At 41.0% G+C, this 19,628-nt stretch overlaps 1 protein-coding gene across 1 annotated transcript in view; it reads right to left on the bottom strand.

Annotated features, from left to right (window-relative positions):
- UGGT1 (UDP-glucose glycoprotein glucosyltransferase 1) overlaps nt 1-15,123 on the bottom strand; it is a 116,499-nt gene extending 101,376 nt beyond the window's left edge. Inside the window, exons 1-4 of the mRNA XM_060017005.1 lie at nt 14,899-15,123; nt 10,167-10,302; nt 4,998-5,080; nt 2,537-2,667 (exon numbers count right to left, since the gene is read on the bottom strand). Of these exons, the coding sequence (XP_059872988.1) occupies nt 2,537-2,667; nt 4,998-5,080; nt 10,167-10,302; nt 14,899-14,956 (408 nt within the window). The 5' untranslated portion in view covers nt 14,957-15,123. The remainder of the gene's footprint in view (nt 1-2,536; nt 2,668-4,997; nt 5,081-10,166; nt 10,303-14,898) is intronic.
- Between the last annotated feature and the right edge of the window lie 4,505 nt (nt 15,124-19,628).

Here is a 19,628-nt window from a genome sequence, read left to right as displayed (position 1 = left end):
CCAAGTTCTCCCATAAAAACAAAGCAAAAATGAAAACAAAAACCAGTGGACCACATTTATGACAAAACTAGGTGGAAGGAAATCCCCATGATACAAAACACAAAAATGACCTGTGGTTATCAGAGGCCATAGAAGTAGAGGGAAACTGCAGAGATTTTGATGATCCTGAAAACAAGAAAACCCCAAAACAGCCAAAAGGTTTTCACTGGAAAGTATGGTGGGCCGACGGGTTTTGTTTCACCTAGTACAGGTAAGCACAAGGCAGTCTGACCACTGTGAACTCATAACTCACAGGCTAGGACTCCCTTCCAGGAAAGGGCCCCACCTCTAAGGACAAACTGCTGAGGGCAGAATAAAACTCAAGCAGGACAGAGATAAAAGCCAATAAAAGAAAAAGTCCAAATATAAAAGTGAAAGAGGGGAGCAGAGTCAGGAAATTTCAAAAAGCAAAAGCTACCTTTTTTTTAAAGCCACCCTATTTTAACACAACATAAAATCAACAGAATAGGGAACCATGCTGACCTCCAAAAGTTAAGGAAAACGAATTTCACATCAAATTGAGCAGAAAAAGTCTCAGTGTCAAATCCCATACAAAGCTATTGTAAGAAAAGGGGAGAGGGGAAAAACAGAGTAACACCCTTATTCTTATAGACGAGTGCTGTACAAGAGAAATTTCTGCAATGATAGCAATCTATTGGGAATTCCCTGGTGGTCCAGTGGTTAGGACTCAGCGCTTTCACTGCCGGGGCCCTGGGTTCAATCCCTGGTCGGGGAACTAAGATCCAGCAAGGGCCTTGCTGGGGCCAAAGAAAGAAAAAAAATTAATAGGGCAAACAGTATAAGTTTTTCAACAGAAAAGAAAGGGATAGAGGGAGAACCTATAAATTAAGAGACCACTCACCCCCAAAAAAAATTAATAATTTTTTTAAAACTGGGCAAGATTAAACTCTATTGTTTGGTGATGAACTCTTGGGCAATGAAATGTTTTTTTAAAAAAAAAAAAAACAGCAAATGATTCCAACAGAAGAAAGTGATTCCTTTTGAAGGCCAAAAGTCAGCTGTGATGGGGACACAGCACATCAAGGGCTTCCATGGTGCCTGGCTAAATTCAGTTTCCTGACCGGGGTGAAAATTACAAGAGTGTTCACTTCGTTATAATTCTTTATACTATATATTTCTTGTGAGTCATTTTCTATGCTGTTTTTATTTCAGAATTAAAAAAAAGGTTTTAAAATTAACAATTCTTTTATACCAAACATACAATCAGCATACACACCTTTGATTCTCTTGGTATTTTTTACGAGTTTGTTCAACTCAAAATCCAATAAGGGGTTTCCCTGGTGGCGCAGTGGTTTAGAATCCGCCTGCCAATGCAGGGGACACGGGTTCGAGCCCTGGTCCAGGAGGATCCCACATGCCGCGGAGCAACTGGGCCTGCACAACTGCTGAGCCTATGCTCTAGAGCCTGCAAACCACAACTGCTGAGCCCAAGTGCCACAGCTGCTGAGGCCCACGCACCTAGAGCCCGTGCTCTGCAACAAGAGAAGCCACCCAACGAGAGGACCGCGCACTGCAACGAAGAGTAGCCCCTGCTCACCACAACTGGGGAAGAACCCGCGCGCAGCAACAAAGACCCAACACAGCCAAAAATAAAAATAAATAAATTTTTTTTAAAAATCCAACAAGATCCACACGTTGAATTAAGTTGACACCTTTTAAAATTTATTTATTTATTTATTTCTGGCTGTGTTGGGTCTTCGTTTCTGTGCGAGGGCTTTCTCTAGTTGCGGCAAGCGGGGGCCACTCTTCATTGCAGTGCGTGGGCCTCTCACTGTCGCGGCCTCTCTTGTTGCGGAGCACAGGCTCCAGACGCGCAGGCTCAGTAGTTGTGGCTCACGGGCCCAGTTGCTCCAGAGCATGTGGGATCTTCCCAGACCAGAGCTCGACCCCGTGTTCCCTGCATTGGCAGGCAGATTCTCAACCACTGGGCCACCAGGGAAGCCCCAGTTGACACCTTCTTAAAGTCTCTCTTGACGCTCCTCCTTCCCTCTTTTCTTTTCCTTTTAACTTACTTGTTGACAAAATCAGATTATTTTACTAAAAAGCTTTCCTCATCCTAGCTTTTCCTGACTGTATTCCTGTGATATTGTTTCACATTTCCTATCTGCTGTATTTCCCGTGAACCGCTTTTAGATCTACAGGCTATGATCACACTCAGGGTTAACTGGTTTAGCAAAAACTGTATCGCCTCTCTCTTCACCTGTGCTGTATAAATAAAGTCTGGTAGGCAGTTTTTTGTGTAGATATTTTATTTTTCCTTAAATGAAAATAAGTGCAAATTATATTTTTTATAATATGTTATTTGAAGATTTAACATCATCAATTTTGCTTATTATTTATAAACAAATTGTAAATCCTAGACAATTTCAGGTAGAAAAGGTATAGTTCTGTAATACTATGCCAGGACAACTGCAATACAGCCGATCAAGATATGCAACCACTAAAGAATACTGTCACGTGTAAGCACTGAACTCACCTGCTGGAAGGCTTGAATTGTCGCTGAGTAGGAGTGAAGAGACAGACAAAATTTCAACAGATTCTGCTGTAGTCGCGACAGAAACTGAAATGCAACTTCCAATATTGCATGATAATAGGAATAATCAGTACCTGTCAGGAAGAACATTAACCAAAATAATTCTATATGACTAGAGGTATCCAAATAAGATAGTTCATAAAGTATAAAGCTATGTGTTACAAAAGCATACTGATTGCAAAATGTTACCATTATACTGTCCTGAGCTGCTGTCAAATGCTTAGAATTCCTTGAAGTACACCATGCAATTGGACTTTTCTTCCCTTTGTTCAGACTATTCCCTCTCCCTAGACTGCAATTCTCCCACTTACCTGGATGACTAACTCCTACTTTCTTCCTCAGGAAGAATTCAGCTGTGAGAGCACCTATTCCAGGGAGGCACCGCCTATCCCTACCCCATGCCTCACTCGACCAAGTTCATCTCTTCTTTGCTCCCATAATATTTCTTCGCTTAGCTCTTTCACTTAGCACATCATTTACTCATTTACCTACTTACTAACTGCCCCTCCCAAAGAGCCTTTGGGGCCCCAAAGCCCGAAACTATGACTTGTCTTTGTAACCACAGTGTCTGCATATGTTATCTATTCAAATAACCCAACAAGATGGAGCAGTGTGATGAGGAAGTACAAGATATTAAAGAATACTAATGAAACTGTAGTTTGGGGAGAAGCATTAAAACAATTGGAACACATTATCTGAGGGGAAAAAAAACGCATGTACCAGTATGAAAAAATCCCCAGGATATATTAAACGAAAAGCACAAGGTACAAAACAATGTATATAGTACGCAATTTTTTCTTACTCTTAGAAAGAATAAGAAATAGGAATACATACTTATGTATTTATTGTAAAAAATAAAAAAACACTGAAGACTAAACAAATTAATTTAAATGGCTATAAAAAGCCAAGAGAAACAGGAGGAATAAGATTTTTCTGTGTATAGCCTTTTGTATAGCTTTGACTTTTAAACCACTATTATCTATTCCAAAAAGAAATTTAAGAAAAATATTTCACATTTAAAAAAGCAAAATGGGGCTTCCCTGGTGGCGCAGTCGTTGGGAGTTCGCCTGCCGATGCAGGGGACATGGGTTCGTGCCCCGGTCCAGGAGGATCCCACATGCCGCGGAGCGGCTGGGCCCGTGAGCCATGGCCGCTGAGCCTGCGTGTCCGGAGCCTGTGCTCCGCAACGGGAGAGGCCACAGCGGTGAGAGGCCCGTGTACAGCAAAAAAAGAAGCAAAATGTAAAAGGTTCTATATGGCATTAGCACCTTCTAAGTAGAAAAAGAGATCAGAAAGAAGTATCTTAAAATGTTGCCAGAATGTTAACGGTGACTATCTTTGGGTGGCGGACTATGACCCGTATTTCAAATAAAATGTTTAACGTACTTTTATGGTCACTTCCAAGAATTCATACTCCCCTAATTTTAACCAGGAACACATCAGCATTTATATTGAAGAAATTTCATTTTAAACGTCAGAATTCAAAATTCATTACAAAAGTTACTTTGATAAATTTGTTTTATGAAGTCATAAACTAAAATGATTTTTTGATAACTCAACTCTAGCTGACTCCAAATTATGTAACTAAAGCTTACAAATTATGTAACCAAAGCTTGTTCAAAACTTTTATGCACTTAAATCATGAAAAAAGATTCAGACTTGACTTTTTAAATATGTATTAATTTTTAAATATCATAAAGTTAAAAATCAATTAGTCAAATATTAACAGCAGTCACATAATTTTTACACATTTTCTCTTCAACAAGGACTTACGCCTGTCAATGTAATACTCAAGGTTTTAACTACTCATGTATCAGCATCTTTGACTATTAATGTTCATACTCTATGTAGCTTATATTGAATTGGAAAATGTTTGTGAAAGCTCATCAGAAACTGTAAACAAGTGATACAGTTTACCTTGTCATTAATTTGACACCTTGACACTCCAGTTGTGTGTGGCTGGCATGCATAATGGAAAACATTCTGGATGGCACTAACTTAATGATAACAAACTTAACAGATAATAGATCAGTTGTATAATTAGTTCATAACAAAAGAAAGTGAATCAAATCTGATGGTTATTAAGTAAATGCTAAATGATTTTAAAAGAATTTGACTCCCACAAAATATTCATGTAGCACTTTCAATAAAAGAACACAAAAGAACAAAAACAAGGGGAGAAACAAAAAGAAAAATCAAAGGTAGCTCTTATCACCAAAGTTATAAACTTTTTCAAAAATAATTACTAGTTTGTGTTGACTCTGCTGGCTACCATCACAACTCTAGTCAGTAAAGATAAAAATGTATTCCATTAACTGCCATGCCACACATACTCTGAAAGAGATCAATTTTTCTAATATATTCCCAGACACCGAAGTCAAAGAAGCATTTGCTTCAATTTTACCGTGATGATCTGATGATCCAATATTTTGACTGGCTTCTACAAAATTCCAAAATTTCTCTTGACTGTCTTCTGCTAAAAACTCACTGAGAGAAAAGGGGGAAATATCAGAAATAAAACAACTTAATGAAATCTTCTAATATAAGCTATATTACTAAGGAGAGTAAAAATAGATTTTTAAGTTACCAAATGTCCAAAGCTTGGCTTTTATTTGATAATATATATTATACACGAACATGTATAACATATATTTTCTAATGATAAGCAAGTCTTACTAGCTTATTAGCTATTAATAATTAGCTTAGTAATTTATTCACTTAATAGCTTAATAGGTATCCCTAAAGAAACCTAGAATAATAGAAATGTTGTAACAACAGGGAAGTCCCAATATAAAGAAAGGTTATGAAATCTCATTTGTGAAAATGCTGTCAGTAGTAGAAGCAGAATTAGGAAATTGATAATTCTAGTACTAGTTCTGCTCACTCATTTTCTGAAATACCTTGCAAAGAACAAAAAAATATGTTTTCGCCTAAGTTTCTCCCAAGGAAAACATGAACCCTAGAAAAATTTCTAGGAGACTAAAGGCAGCATGTCGTAATCTTTTTACATCCACAAATCCAAATTTTCAAAATCACCAAATATTAGTTTAAAGTTAGCACTGATTTAATAAAATCAGGTCTTAGAACTTAATGCCATCTTAATTTTTTCCTTGACTTTACACTACTGTACTGACCTAAAATAAAATGGCTATTCTACATTTCCCTGCATTCAAGAGCCTAAAATCCCTTAAAAGAAAATGCATGTACTAATTGAATGATTCATGTAAATCGGTAATCTTCTCCTCCAAGGCATACCAATGTAGTGGTGGTCTTTCCCTGTCTGAAAGCAAACTACAGATCTGGATAGCAGCTTACCTAGCCAAAGGAAGACTTTCCCATTACTTGTCAACACTGGGCTGTACAACTCTCACTCTACTCCACAGCTAGACACAGAAATATGGCAACATAAGAAACATTTCCTGGTAATGCACAGCTTCTCTAAAAATAGGTTTCTGAAAATACCCATCATCATAATGTATTAAATTATTTAGTGCCCCCTTGAGTGTGGCATTTTCTAGGCTTTCGAGTAACTGACATAGACATCATACCAACCTTATAACAGCTTATAGTCTAAGAAAACAGGTAGTAAAACAGATAGATTATGATATGCAAGTAAATGCTTTGTATTCTTTGTAAGAATACAAAGTGAATCTTAGCTTAGATTCCTACAGAGGCCATATGCACATAAATATATACTTTTCATATAATTACAGGAAAACTTCTTTAACGTACATTCTTTTTCACCCCACTGCATAAATAAGTCTTACAACGTCTAAGTGTCAAACAGCCTTAAGAAAATTAATTACCAGATCCACTGAAGTAATCCACGGAAGACAGGAACAATACAAGGTATTATTAAAAGGAACGCTGCCATTTGTTTATAGTATGCTTAAGTTTGTTTGCTTTTTGTTTTAAATTGTTTTTTAGCTTCTGATACCTGAGTAAAATATCGATAAAACTTCCACTGAGTAAAATATTGATAGTTTTCCAGATGACATTATACGATGTCTGGGATTTGCTTTAAAATATTCTAGCGGGAGAAGGTAGGAGGGTGGTGGTGGTGACGGTTATTGGACTTGAGTTGACAATCACTAAAACCGGGTGACAGGTAGAGGGAGAGCACATTATATATATATATATATACCATTCTCTCCACTTATAAACTTGTTAACTTTCTTAAGGGCACAGAGTTAGTAAATCAAAAATCTGGAATTTACATTCCAATCTCAATCACGCAAATCTATCATGCTGCATTCCCAGGCCATTATAATATCTCAATAAACGATTGTATAAGCACTCAATAAATGATTGTTTCAACTTTAATAATAAACTTTACTTACACAATATTTCTTTTAGTAACTACAGCTGCTCAAAACATACTCAGGGCTCTACTTCAATTAAATATATATCACTTCATGGACAACCAGAAAGCTACAAACCCTTCATTAGCATCAGGTCCAACTTAAAAATACACACAAGGGACTTCCCTGGTGGCGCAGTGGTTAAGAATCCACCTGCCGATGCAGGGGACAAGGGTTCGATCCCTAGTCTGGGAAGATCCCACATGTCGCAGAGCAACTAAGCCCATGTGCCACAACTACTGAGCCTGTGCTCTACAGCCCACAAGCCACAACTACGGAGCCCGCGAGCCACAACTACTGAGCCCACAAGCCACAACTACTGAAGCCCGTGCGCCTAGAGCCCGTGCTCCGCAACAAGAGAAGCCACCCCAATAAGCAGCCCGCGCACCGCAATGAAGAGTAGCCCCCGCTCGCCACAACTAGAGAAAGTCCACGTGCAACAACAAAGACCCAACACAGCCAAAAGTCAAATAAATAAATAAATTTATAAAAAATTTTAAAAATAAAAATACACACAAGAATAGTTTTAGTCCCTAAGGGCCAGAAGCAAAAAAGACAAAATGTCTGTATTAGCTACATGCCTCGATGTGTGGAAAAAGATTCTGGCCCTTCACCCTCCCCCCAATGGACAGTGCTGTGACCCACCATCAATGTCTGCCATGGACCCAGGAGGGAAGGAGAGTGGCCTCAGCTAGCTCTGGAGGTGAATATAGAGTAGTTTCAAAAAAGCACAGCAGTGTTTTTGAGTTGCCTACACGTCCCATTTCCTTGGCAAACTGTTCGCAAATAGCCACAGAAGAGAAGTAAAAATAATGAACCAAAATGGCAAATGGCCAGGATATCATGAAAAGGCGCTATGTTTGTTATGGGTAAGTTGCAGCGAAGGAAACAGTTTACAGTACTCACTTCACAGAGATCAAAGAAACTGAAAAAAAACTGATCAACTAAGGCTGACAATTTTAGCATACTTTCTCAAAAGTCCATAAGTATATGCCATAAGACTCTTCTAAGACAATAGACAAACACCAAGAAATTTGTTAGTCTAAGTGAGAGTAATGGGATGTAATCCAGTGAAGAATGTTAAGCAGAATATCGTAAAACATCCGTTACGGTTAGTTGCACAAAATTATTTAGAAAGTGATAGTAAATCTCAATGACTTAGGTTGACACCAGATAAATCATCCAAAATAAGATTAGCAGAAAGGAAGAAAAAATGTTCAGCTACAAGAGTCCTGGCTCAGGCAGTCCAGGACCTCACATGACCTTCAGACACTTCACTGTTACAACCACCAAGATCCAACAAAGCGCGGACATTTGAGGGGCTCGACCTATTTATCAAATTAGTTATTGTGACATCACTATGAAATACATGCAGTGGAGTTTGGGGGTTTCTGGGGGTGAGACGGGGTTGTTGGAGTTTTGCGGGGGGAGGGGGTTTGCCATTTTATTGCTGAGGAAAGGGAGGCACAGACAAGTGATGGGAGAAAGTCTGTTCAGCAGAAAGTCGGGGAGGCTCCTCAGCAGGTCAAGACGGGCTCCTACGCGTCCCACGTTCCCACTGGCCTCTCCTCAATCCTGTACCAGAGGAGGCTTTGCCTTAGAAGGCACAACTATCCGTATACACTACCAACACAACAGACTCTTCATTCACATCTTCCTAGGGATCAAGGGGAAGATGTCAGAAGATAAAATTAGACCACAAAGTTAACTGATATAACACAACAGTTCAAATTTCCAGCTATATCAAATTCTGAAAGTTACCAAATGCTCATGGCTCACCTACCTAAATGTATGCTTTGGAAAGATTCTCTACAGGTCCTAGCTATATGTTATTTGAGATACAATAAAAATAAGTTTCCCTCTACAAACAAAAAACTGACTAAAAGAGAGGTATCTGGTTATATTTATATTACAAACACTAAATAAAACGTACACTTGGGTTAAAATCTCCCAAGAAATCATTGACTATATTGCATTTTATCAATTTTAAGACACTGTCAATTCTTTTTTCCAAGTTTGGGAGATCTTTTTTTTTGGCCGCACTACATGGCATGCGGGATCTTAGTTCCCTGACTAGGGATCAAACCAGCACCCCCTGCGTCGAAGGCACAGAGTCTTAACCACTGGATTGCCAGGGAAGTCCCTGGGAGATCTTCTTTATTGAGAAACTGAGATGTATGTTTTCTTTTTTTCCTAAAAACATATGTGTGGTTTCTACGATCCATCTACTAACTCCTTCTTAGGGTTCACTTGAGCTGTTGTCAAGTTTCCTTCAACTTTTATTTTCTTCTGTACTCCCCAGACCAGGGAATCTCTTCTAGCTTGAGAGATAACAGTGGGAAGCCTGATGTGATTTACTGCATATTTGCTATGCTCTAAATCCCTTCAAGGCCTAGGCCTTTGAAACTCATTTTCTGCACCAAGACCCTAGGAACAAAGCGGGATAGAAATGGCTATGTAGGGGATCAGGCAGACAGGCACGAATCATCTTCTAGAGTTTCCTGTAGCCCCAGATGGTACAGTCCCAGCAGAGGAGCACTAAGGTAGAGATGGGGTAGGAGACTGGGGTCCAGTATGTTTCAGGAATAGCAGGATGAAATGCTGCCCAAAGACACTGTCAATTTTAAGACATATCATTGTTTTATGAAACACTGAGTGAAAGATGCCACCCATTTTAAGATAACATTGATTTGATTAAATGCATCCTGATTTTGGAGATGCTACAATCGGATAAAATGTGGCCACTTTCTTAGCTTCCCCCTGCACTCTCTTATGTTGGGGTCTCCTTCCAAGTTCTTGGGAGGGTCATGTCCTCTTCCCCCACCTTGCCAAGCTCTCTTCTCTTCCTTTTATTAAACACCTCTTAACACCTTCTTCAAATAAATAGAAAATTTCTTTTAAGTAGAACTCTCTCTTCCTTTAGTACCACATTTACACTTTTCCTGGACGATAACATAATAATTTAACCAATTCAATATATTTGTCTAAAGAAATCCCTAAAGATCTCTATCATCAATTCAGTCCTAGCCTGCTGACAGATAGAGTCTGTGTCCTAACAGCCTGTGAACAGCGCACAAGCACAGTGCACACTGAAAGAAGCTCTTACTAAATGCATGTGATGAGAACCTCACGCCCTAAAAACCTCCTGAATATTCACTAGCAGAGCCTACATTTTCACTCAAACACGTGAAAGAAAAAAAATGTCTTCTTACCTGGTTTCTAACAACAACGGAGTGGAAAACCATTTTGTTGTAAGAGAGGTTGTAATGGCTTTTGAATCTGCCTTTGCTGAGGAAAACAGCCATAGTCCAGCGAGTACAGTCAGAAGGCCCATTTTACGGCAAACCCCTAAAAAGGGAAAAAAAAAAAAAGTTTCGCTACAAGGCAATGTTTAAACCTGAATCTTAATAATTAGAGATAAAAAATAACATGACTATCACAGAAATAAAAATGCTTCCGAAATATAACAGCACCTACTATCTAGATAGTTCAGCAGACCTTTAGACACAACTAAAGGTGTGTCGTTCATTACACTCTCTCCTACAAAGGCTGCACTTCATCTCCCGGGTGCCTATACCATACAGAGATATAAAAGTCAGCTGGTGGCCCAGCAGGTTTCACACAATCATACTTTATGAAGCAGGAGAGTAAATAAAGCTTAGACAGGTGAAAACACAAATGAAAGGTGTTGCAGGTTGAACTGTATTCCCCCAAAAAGACAGAGTGAAGTCCTACCCCACCCCAGTACCTCAGAATGTGAACTTGTTTGGAAATATGGTCTTTACAGAGGTAATCATGTTAAAATGAGGGCATCAGGGTAGGCCCTGGTCCAATGACTGGTGTTATTAAAAGAAAGGGGCGGGGCGGGGGGTGGGAATGTGGGCAGAGAGACAGGCATGCAGAGGGAAGACTACATGAAGAGACACAGGGAGAATGCCCAGTAAAAACGGGGGCAGACACTGGAATTACACTGCAAGCCACGAACACCCAGGGCTACCAGACGCTGGAAGAGGGAAAGAAAGATCCTCCTCTACAGATTTCAGAAGGAACGTGGTCCTGTGACACCTTAATTTAGAACTTCTAGCCTCCCAAAATTCGTGAGACAATAAAGTGCTGCTCTAAGCCACCCAGTTTGTGGTACTTTGTTATGGCAGCCTTAGGAAGCTAATAGGGTGGGTCGCGAATGTAAAATCAAATACAGGTTCTGGAATGAGGAAATGTAAGAACTCAACAGATCCCCATCTATAAAATAAGAAAGTTGGGGTCACTGGTGAATCAGCAGGGCCACAGAATGCAGGCCTCCTAAATCCCCAGCAGCAGCCTCAGCAAGCATGCCGAGATCCTTGGGGTCCACATCATTTCACAAAAGGTCTCCGGCTGCAGGCTTCTTTGATCTGTGTTTTCATCCCTGGAAGTCTGCCTAACACAACCTAATCAGACTTCCACTGTGATATAAAAAGTCAGCATCCAAGTTCCACCCATTTGAATGGGAACCCAAAGGGGACAAGAATATGTGGGAAACACTAAACCAAACTTGTGCTTCTGAATGTTAAGGTCTGGTAAAGCTCACCCCAATTCCTCGACGCCAGTTATAATACACACTGTTGCGGAGAGACAGCCCACATACTGGAGCAACCAGTCAGCATCTTCCTTTTACAAAAAGCTTTATCATTTGTGCCAACATCTTGCTTCATATGACACACAATATCTCTAAAGAACAATGGTCCGAAGAGAAATGAATTCTACCAAATAGAAAAGTTGCTTTTAAAAGAGTCTGAAGTTCAGGCACTGCCAGCTTCTTTGGAAACAAAAAAAAAATTAATATGAACATCCTATTTATAAATAAACATTAAAAAAAATCAACATCGATAAAGACTAGGACTAAGCAAACTAGACCGCTGACAATGAAACCTGCTGGCCCTGATTCCTGGCTTGGGGGCGGGGGAGGAGAAGTCCAAGCCGAGGCAGGCCCCTCTGGGAATGTAGCAAAAGTTACTGACATTTCCCGCAGAGGAGGAAGCAAGGACCCAAACTTTTACATACAATTTCAGCCCACTCAACTCTCTCCGACACTCTAGCCTCAGAAACCTGTGCCTCATGATAGAACAAACACGGGTTAGCAGGACGAGAAAGCCTTTAGAGTCAGGCACCTGTGATCAACTCCTGAGTTTGCTACTCACCGGCAGTTTCACCCCAGGCACCTCACCTGATAACTCCCTCTCCCTTAGTCTCCCACTCTCTCAAGTAGGAATAACAGTACCTGCCGCAACATGCGCCACGAGCGAATTGAGAAGGCAACGTGAAAGTCACTCTGTAAAGTGTCAAGTACTACAGTGGGGAGGGGACAGGGAGGGACCGAAGGCCCCAGGAAACACCCGCACTTACAGAGCAATTACTCCGGGCGAATCACTCTGGACAGCGCCACTGCCAAGCACTCTGCAAACTCGTTACCCAGCCCTTTCACACAAGGCCCCAGGAGACTGCAGCTCCCGAGGGGGGCAGCCTCGTCCCCTTTGTCCACCAGAGCCAACAGCGCAGGGCCTGGCAAACAGCAGGTAGTCCATAAATACGCTGCATGATGCGTGAAACACTATCATCCCTACTTGAAAAATAAGAAAATGGCGGCTCGGAGAGGCTAAGTAACTTGCCGGACGAATAAATCGCAATGTTTGGAACCCACATCTGCCTGTTTTCAAAAGTTCCACAATACCATGCTCTCTGCCCTGGTCCTCTGGCTTTAAGAAGGGGTAAGAATTCATACTGTGCAGACCCAGAATGAGCAAAGGACTTTATTACAAGACCCAAGGCAAGTCCAAAGATTTTCTAGGGGCAGAGTCCTTGGGACCCAGGTGGCTGAGAGAGGTACAGCTTCAACTTGAAACCAAGGGTGTGAGCCTGAAGTTGGGAGCAAACCAAACCAAGCCACCAGCCTGAACAGATCCATACTTGGGCTGGCTCTGGGGACTGAATGCGAGCTCCTCAAGCACAGGGAGTTTTGTCGGTCAGTCACATGCCTAGCATAATGCCTGGAACACAGGAGGCACTCAAAATAAAATAAACACAGACTTTGTTCATCAAAGGATGAATGAAAGCCACTGGAAGAAAGGGATGTGGCACCAAGAGTAAAGGCGCTACAAAAAGCCTAAGACTTAAGATGGGTGAAAATGAAAACTCTACGTACCATGACTCACCCAGAGATCCCCCTGCCCTGCTTTAAGGAGACAGAGTTTCTGGGGCACAGTACAGCATCAGTAGAGATGGGAAAAAGAGGAAAGCTACACACTAAAGAAGAGCTTTCCCAGACCCCACATCCTTGATACCACAGGTAACACCAGAGGAAAAGGTTGTCCAGAGAAGTAGAAATAAGAACGTCACTGAGTGGCCTTTTGTTTGAGGATGGCTTCATTCTACGAGATCCCTTATCACTCTGACCCTCTGACCTTAAAAGCTGTGAAATAACAGCTGTCAGAATCTGCAGCGTGGCACTGCATGACTATAGGCATCACGCTTCCAGCATGATGGATAAATTAAAAACAGTCTTTAAAAGGTTCTACGCCCAAAAGATTCATCTAGTAAGATCTAGTGTGCGGCCCGGTTTCTTTAGTTTAAAGACACTATCTCTTGCTCATTTATCAAAAATATTAATCAAAATTATATTATGGCAAATGTTTTTCACTTTTGGAAAACAGAAGAGGCATAAAATTATAAATCATCATCAACTTTTTCTTTTTCCATTTTTAAACTGAAGAAAATAGCTTACAAACTCAAAAAAACCTTGCAGGGTGCAAGTTAATAAGTAGCCATCCGAGTTTCAACATATATGATAACAGCAAGGAAAAATACCAGGAAGTACTCTTCTTGAGAAATAAATTTACTTCTGAAAAATTTAAACTTAATATACACTTATACCTGTTAGCAAAACCCATTTGCTGTGAACCACATACATGCAATTTCAGGTTAAAATTAGATACTATACATGTAATATGAAAATGATCGCAAGTAACTGGAGAAAAAGTCTAATGGTATTTTCTCCATAGTTCAATTTATTCTCCTCAAGTTAAATATGCACTGTGAAGATGCCCTACTACTGTATAAAGCAACGTTTATTTCCTTCAATAAAGATGAGTTTCAGCTAAGTTTAACAAAAGGAAGTCAAATGGAAAGGCTACAATCAACCCAAACTTTGTGTTGTTGTCATATAGCTATTTAAAATGTCTTCAAACATCACACAGTAAAGTTGGCTGGCCAAGTACACGATGAATCAATGTTTCCAATACAGTGTAACACAGTAAGGCATAAGACCCCAGGACTTTGAATGAACAAAATATGCTAGTTCTCAAATCGGGCAAGAAATGCAAAACGATCTAGAGATTCTGGCCAAGGAACACGAAGAGCTCCCACCCATAACCGATTGGCGATGTACGCAGATCTTTCTCTTCTGGCAGGTCCCACACTAAAAGTGAAACCGGATCATCCAATTTTCAGCCACCAGATCCTCGTATTAAATGAAAACGGAACCAATATTCATCACCCGAATTCATTGTAGGGAAAAAAGAAATCTATAAAAAGATCCATTCGTTCTCCAACCGGAGTCCTGCAAACTGCTGGTTCTCAGCCTACTTGGGGTCAGGCTTGGACGAAATTCACGTTAGGGCACTTCCCCCACCTCCGTCTGCACTTGGGCACACGGGTCTCGAAGCTCTTCAATGAAGGTTCAAAACGGCTAAACAGAGCCCGCGACCACCCTCGCAGAGACGGTATGTGCCCAGAGGACACCGAGGGACAACTCGGGGGACTCGCAAAGAAGGGGAGGGCTGGGATACAGGAGGGGAAACTGAGTCAGGGAAGAAACGGAAGCTCAAGGTGACCGGGACACAAGGTGGCCTCGCTCCCCAGACCCTCTCTCCCCCCGCGAGAACTCCCCACGCCCCCCCTCAGGGGTACCTGTCACCGGCCGCGCAGCGGCAGCACACGCGCCGCCCGCAGACCCTTTCCAGTCCATGCCGGGGCCGCGCTTCGTCCACGACTGCACCTGCGACAACGCCGGGGCGGGGCGGCGCAGCGGCGGGGCGGCAGCAGCTGCGCCAGTGAGCGGCCTACACGCGCCTTTCCCGTGGCTCCTCTCGCAAGCCGGCCTTGCAAAGATAGAGCTCTGCCGCCACCCGCCCTTTACTTCCGCTTCCTACTGGCTAGAGACGGAGGACTTCCGGCTACCGAGTCGCAGCCGGAGCCGCCCAGAGCGTCTCTCGGCCGCCATCTTACATCCGATGAGGCCCCGCCTGCCTCCTTGCTCTTTGCAGTTCAGTGTGGTTAGGGAGGCGTCGGTCTTCGAGGTCGTGGGGTCTCGTAAAGGGGGACAGCTGAGACCCAGAAACTTCTTTACATAGAAAGTGTAAAATTTTAACTGACTTTTGATTATATGACACAAACAGTCCTTCGCTTGAGAATGGCAGAGCAAGGACTAAAAACACTTGCCTTAATCTGATAGCTATATGTCTCTACTGTGCTTAAGAACTTCTGTAGCTGACTACTGGGCTTTCTGTTCCTTGCCGGACTAAAAGGAGTTCAAATAATTTTAAGGAATGGAAATGACTTTTAAAATTTATTTCTTGAGGGAGATTTTGTGTTAGTAGATTTCTGTTGTGTGTTTTTAAAATCACTTCAGGTGATGCTTCCATAAAAAAGGAATTGTTTAATTCACTGAATTACAGTTAGTTTTTTGCCCTCTGTTTTAACTTGGTCTTCTACTATTGATGCATGAATAACACCAATATTTGCTTAGTTATAGCATACAATCAAGTGACAGCGCAGAACTTCTAGGAAAGTTGGGTTTCTCTTTTTCTAAAATTTTCTCAGAAAATTCAGGGCTATTTTGTTTGACTTAAACGCAGATTTTTTTTATTGTTTTAACTTTTTATTTTGAAATAATTACAGAATCACAGGAAGTTGCAAACAGAGTACAGTGAGATCCCATGTACCTGGTTCTCCCAATAGTTACATCTCAAATAAGTATATTACAGTCTCAAAACCAGAAAATTGACATTGGTACAATATGTTTGTATAGTTTTGTCATTTTATCACTTGTGTAGTTTTGTGGAACCACCACCAAAATCAAGAACTATTCCAGCACCACAAATATTTCCAGTGGGTCAGGGGGAAGGAAGGACAAGTAGGTGGAGCACAGAGAATTTTTAGGGCTGTGAAACTATTCTTTATGATATTCTAGTAATGGATACATGTAGTTATACACTTGTCAAACCCACAGAATGTACACCAGGAACCCTAATGTAAACTATGGACTTTGAGTGGTAAGGACGTACCAATGTAGGTTCATCAATTGTAGCAAATGTACCACTGTGGATGCTAATAGCAGAAGCGGCTGGGCATGTGTGGCGTTGGGGGTATATGAGAACTCTCTGCACTTTCTGCTCATTTTGCTATGGCTCTAAAACTGCTCCAAAGTCCAAACAATGAAGTCTTTTTAAAAGTGAAAATCATAAATGTTAAAGGTGGAAGGAATATAAGAAATAACCTAATCCTCTATTCTCATTGAAAAAATGAGTAAAAGTAAGACTCAAACTTTCAAAAATAATTGATAGACTTTATATTTTTAGTAGTTTTATATATATATTTTAATTTTATAGGAGTATAGTTGATTTACAATGTTGTGTTAGTTTCAGGTGTACAACACAGTGATTCAGTTATACATATACATATATTTATTCCTTTTTATATTCTTTTCTCATATAGGTTATCACAGAATATTGATCAGAGTTCCCTGTGTTATACAGTAGGTCCCTGTTGGTTATCTATCTTATATATAGTAGTGGGTGTATGTTCATCCCAAGCTCCTTTAGCACAGTTTTAATTTTACAGAATAATTGAGCAGATAGTACATACAGTTCCATATAACCATCCCACCCCAACACCTAACAAACACCCAATACCAGTTTCCCCTAATATTAACATCTAGCACTAGTGTGGTACATTAGGGTTACGTATATATAATGGAATATATGGAATAATTTTCAAACGGAATAATTTCCAAGCCACATATCTGAAAAAGGACTTGAATCTAAAATATATAGAGGACTCTCAAAACTCAATATTGTGGAAATAATACTGATACATTATTATTAACTAAGGTCTATAGTTTACATCACAGTTCACTCTTAGCATTGTACAGTTTTATGGGTTTTCACAAATGCATACATAATTATCATTACAGCTTCATGCAGGATAGTTTCACCCCTCTAATAATCCCCTGTGCTTCACCTATTCACCTCTCCCCTGAAATCCTGGCAACCACTGATCTTACCACCATCTGCTATAGACTGAATGTTTCTGTCACATCCCTAAATTCATATGTTGAATCCTCCAATGTGATAATATTTGGAGGTGGAGCCTTTGGAAGGTGCTAGATCATGACGGTGGAGCCCTCATGAATGGGGTTAGTGCCCTTATAGAAAACCCCAGAGAGCTCCCTTGCCTTTCTCCCATCTGAGGACGCAAAGGGAAGTTCTTGCCTGTGGTCCACTTTGTCCATTAAAGTCTTTAGCATATTACACAAAGTTACTTTAAAATTCTATTCTGATATTTCCAAAATCTCAGCCATATTTGAGTCTGATCTGATGCTTTATCTCTTCAGATTATATTTTTTCTTGAATTTCAGGATGGCTCTAATTTTTGCTTGAAACCCAGACATGATGTACTGGGTAAAAGGAACTGAGGTAAATAGACCATAGTATGAAGTTTTATGTTTTTTTGGCTAGGAGTTAGGCTGTGTTTACAGTTTGCTGTAGCTGTATATGTCAGAGTCCTAAATTTCTTCCACTGTCCTTGTTTTTCTCTCCTCTTCTGTATTGGGTTTCCCTAGAAGCTGCTTCTTAAATAGAGTCTGCACATTGTAGTCCTTTCAGCTGTAATCCACCTTATTATACAGGAGCCCTGTTGATATGATGGTGAGGTTGATGAGAGGGAAAGCTCTGCAACCCTGTGATTAGCTCTCAGCTTTTAGGAGGCCTGTGCCCCTAGGCTGTAACCTTCATAAGTGCTATTCCCATTTGTATGAGATAGGGTAGCCAGAGGGGGCTGGAGTTGGGTAATTTCTTCCCCTCCAAGTCAGAAAAAGCTATGGTAATGGCTTTTTCCTTGCTGGGTAGGACGTTTTTCTGGAGAATTCTCTGGGCTCGTTTCAAAATGATTACTTTTCCCCTCCCCCAGGCCAAGCATGAAGGGATTTTTCTAGGGTACCCACTGTGAGAACCTGGTAAGTCTCCTGAGGCAAACCCCACAAAAGTGTGGGAGCCCTCTCACCTTACTCTGGGTCCTCAGGAATATTTAACTCTCAAATTAGTCTAGACTCAGCCTCTAGAAATTCACCCAAATTGCCTGTTCAGTGTTCCTCCCAGTTACTAGTTGCAGCTGCTCCTACTGCAGGTAAGCTGCTCTGTATTCTCTGTGTCTGTCCATCTCTCCAGTTTTGGGGGTGGCAGTTTGTCCTCTGACTTAATTCTCTCTTGATTTTCAGCTCATTCCGTTTTTTCTTGTTGGGAGGACAGGAAAGATGACTCCCAAACACTACTCATAGAGCAGAAACCAGAAGTCCCAGACAGACCGCTTGCAAGGAGTTGGTGACAGAACCCAGGTCTCTAGATCAGTGCTGTCTGATAGAAATAAAATGTGAACCACATATGTGGTTTAAAATTTTCTAGTAACCACATTAAAAAAGTACAAAGGGGCTTCCCTGGTGGCGCAGTTGTTGAGAGTCCGCCTGCCGATGTAGGGGACATGGGTTCGTGCCCCGGTCCGGGAGGATCCCACATGCCGCGGGGCGGCTGGGCCCGTGAGCCACGGCCGCTGAGTCAGCGCGTCCGGAGCCTGTGCTCCGCAACGGGAGAGGCCACAGCAGTGAGAGGCCCGCGTACCGCAAAAAACAAACAAACAAAAAAAAAGTACAAAGACACAGGGAACTATATTCAACATCCTGTGATAAAGCATAATGGAAAAGAATATAATAAAGAATATATATATGTATAATGAGTCACTTCACTGTACAGCAGAAACATTTACAACATTGTAAACCAGCTATACTTACATTTAAAAGATGTAAGTACAAAGAAATAGGTGAGATTAATTTTAATAACATATTTTATTTAACCCCATATATCTACTACATTATCATTTAAATGTGTAGTTATTTTAAGAGTTATTAAGATATTTTACTATTTCTTGTACTGTGTTTGAAATCTAGCATGCATTTTGCATTTCCAGCATATCTCAATTCAGTCGTTTTTTTTAAATATTTATTTAGTTATTTGGCTGCGCCGGGTCTTAGTGCGGCACACGAGATCTAGTTCCCTGACCAGGGACCGAGCCCGGGCCCCCTGCATGGGGAGCACAGAGTCTTAACCACTGGACCACCAGGGAAGTCCCTCAATCCAGTCATCTTAATTGCTCAAGAGCCACAGACTCTGCTACACCGCATCAGTCACCATAAAAAATCAATAGCAAGAGTAAACTGAGCACATCCTTACCGGGACTGTTCCTTGAACACAGGGCACACCGCTCCGCTTATCCCCCCTGCCTGGATTGCCTTCTTCCCTTTTCTCCACAAGGTTTGCTCATACTCTTCACTTAGGTCACTGTCAACATCACCTCTTCAGAGGGACTTT

The sequence above is a fragment of the Delphinus delphis genome, chromosome 7, assembly GCF_949987515.2.
Source record: "Delphinus delphis chromosome 7, mDelDel1.2, whole genome shotgun sequence".
Taxonomy (NCBI): domain Eukaryota; kingdom Metazoa; phylum Chordata; class Mammalia; order Artiodactyla; family Delphinidae; genus Delphinus; species Delphinus delphis.
This window is presented reverse-complemented; position numbering and strand designations above follow the sequence as displayed.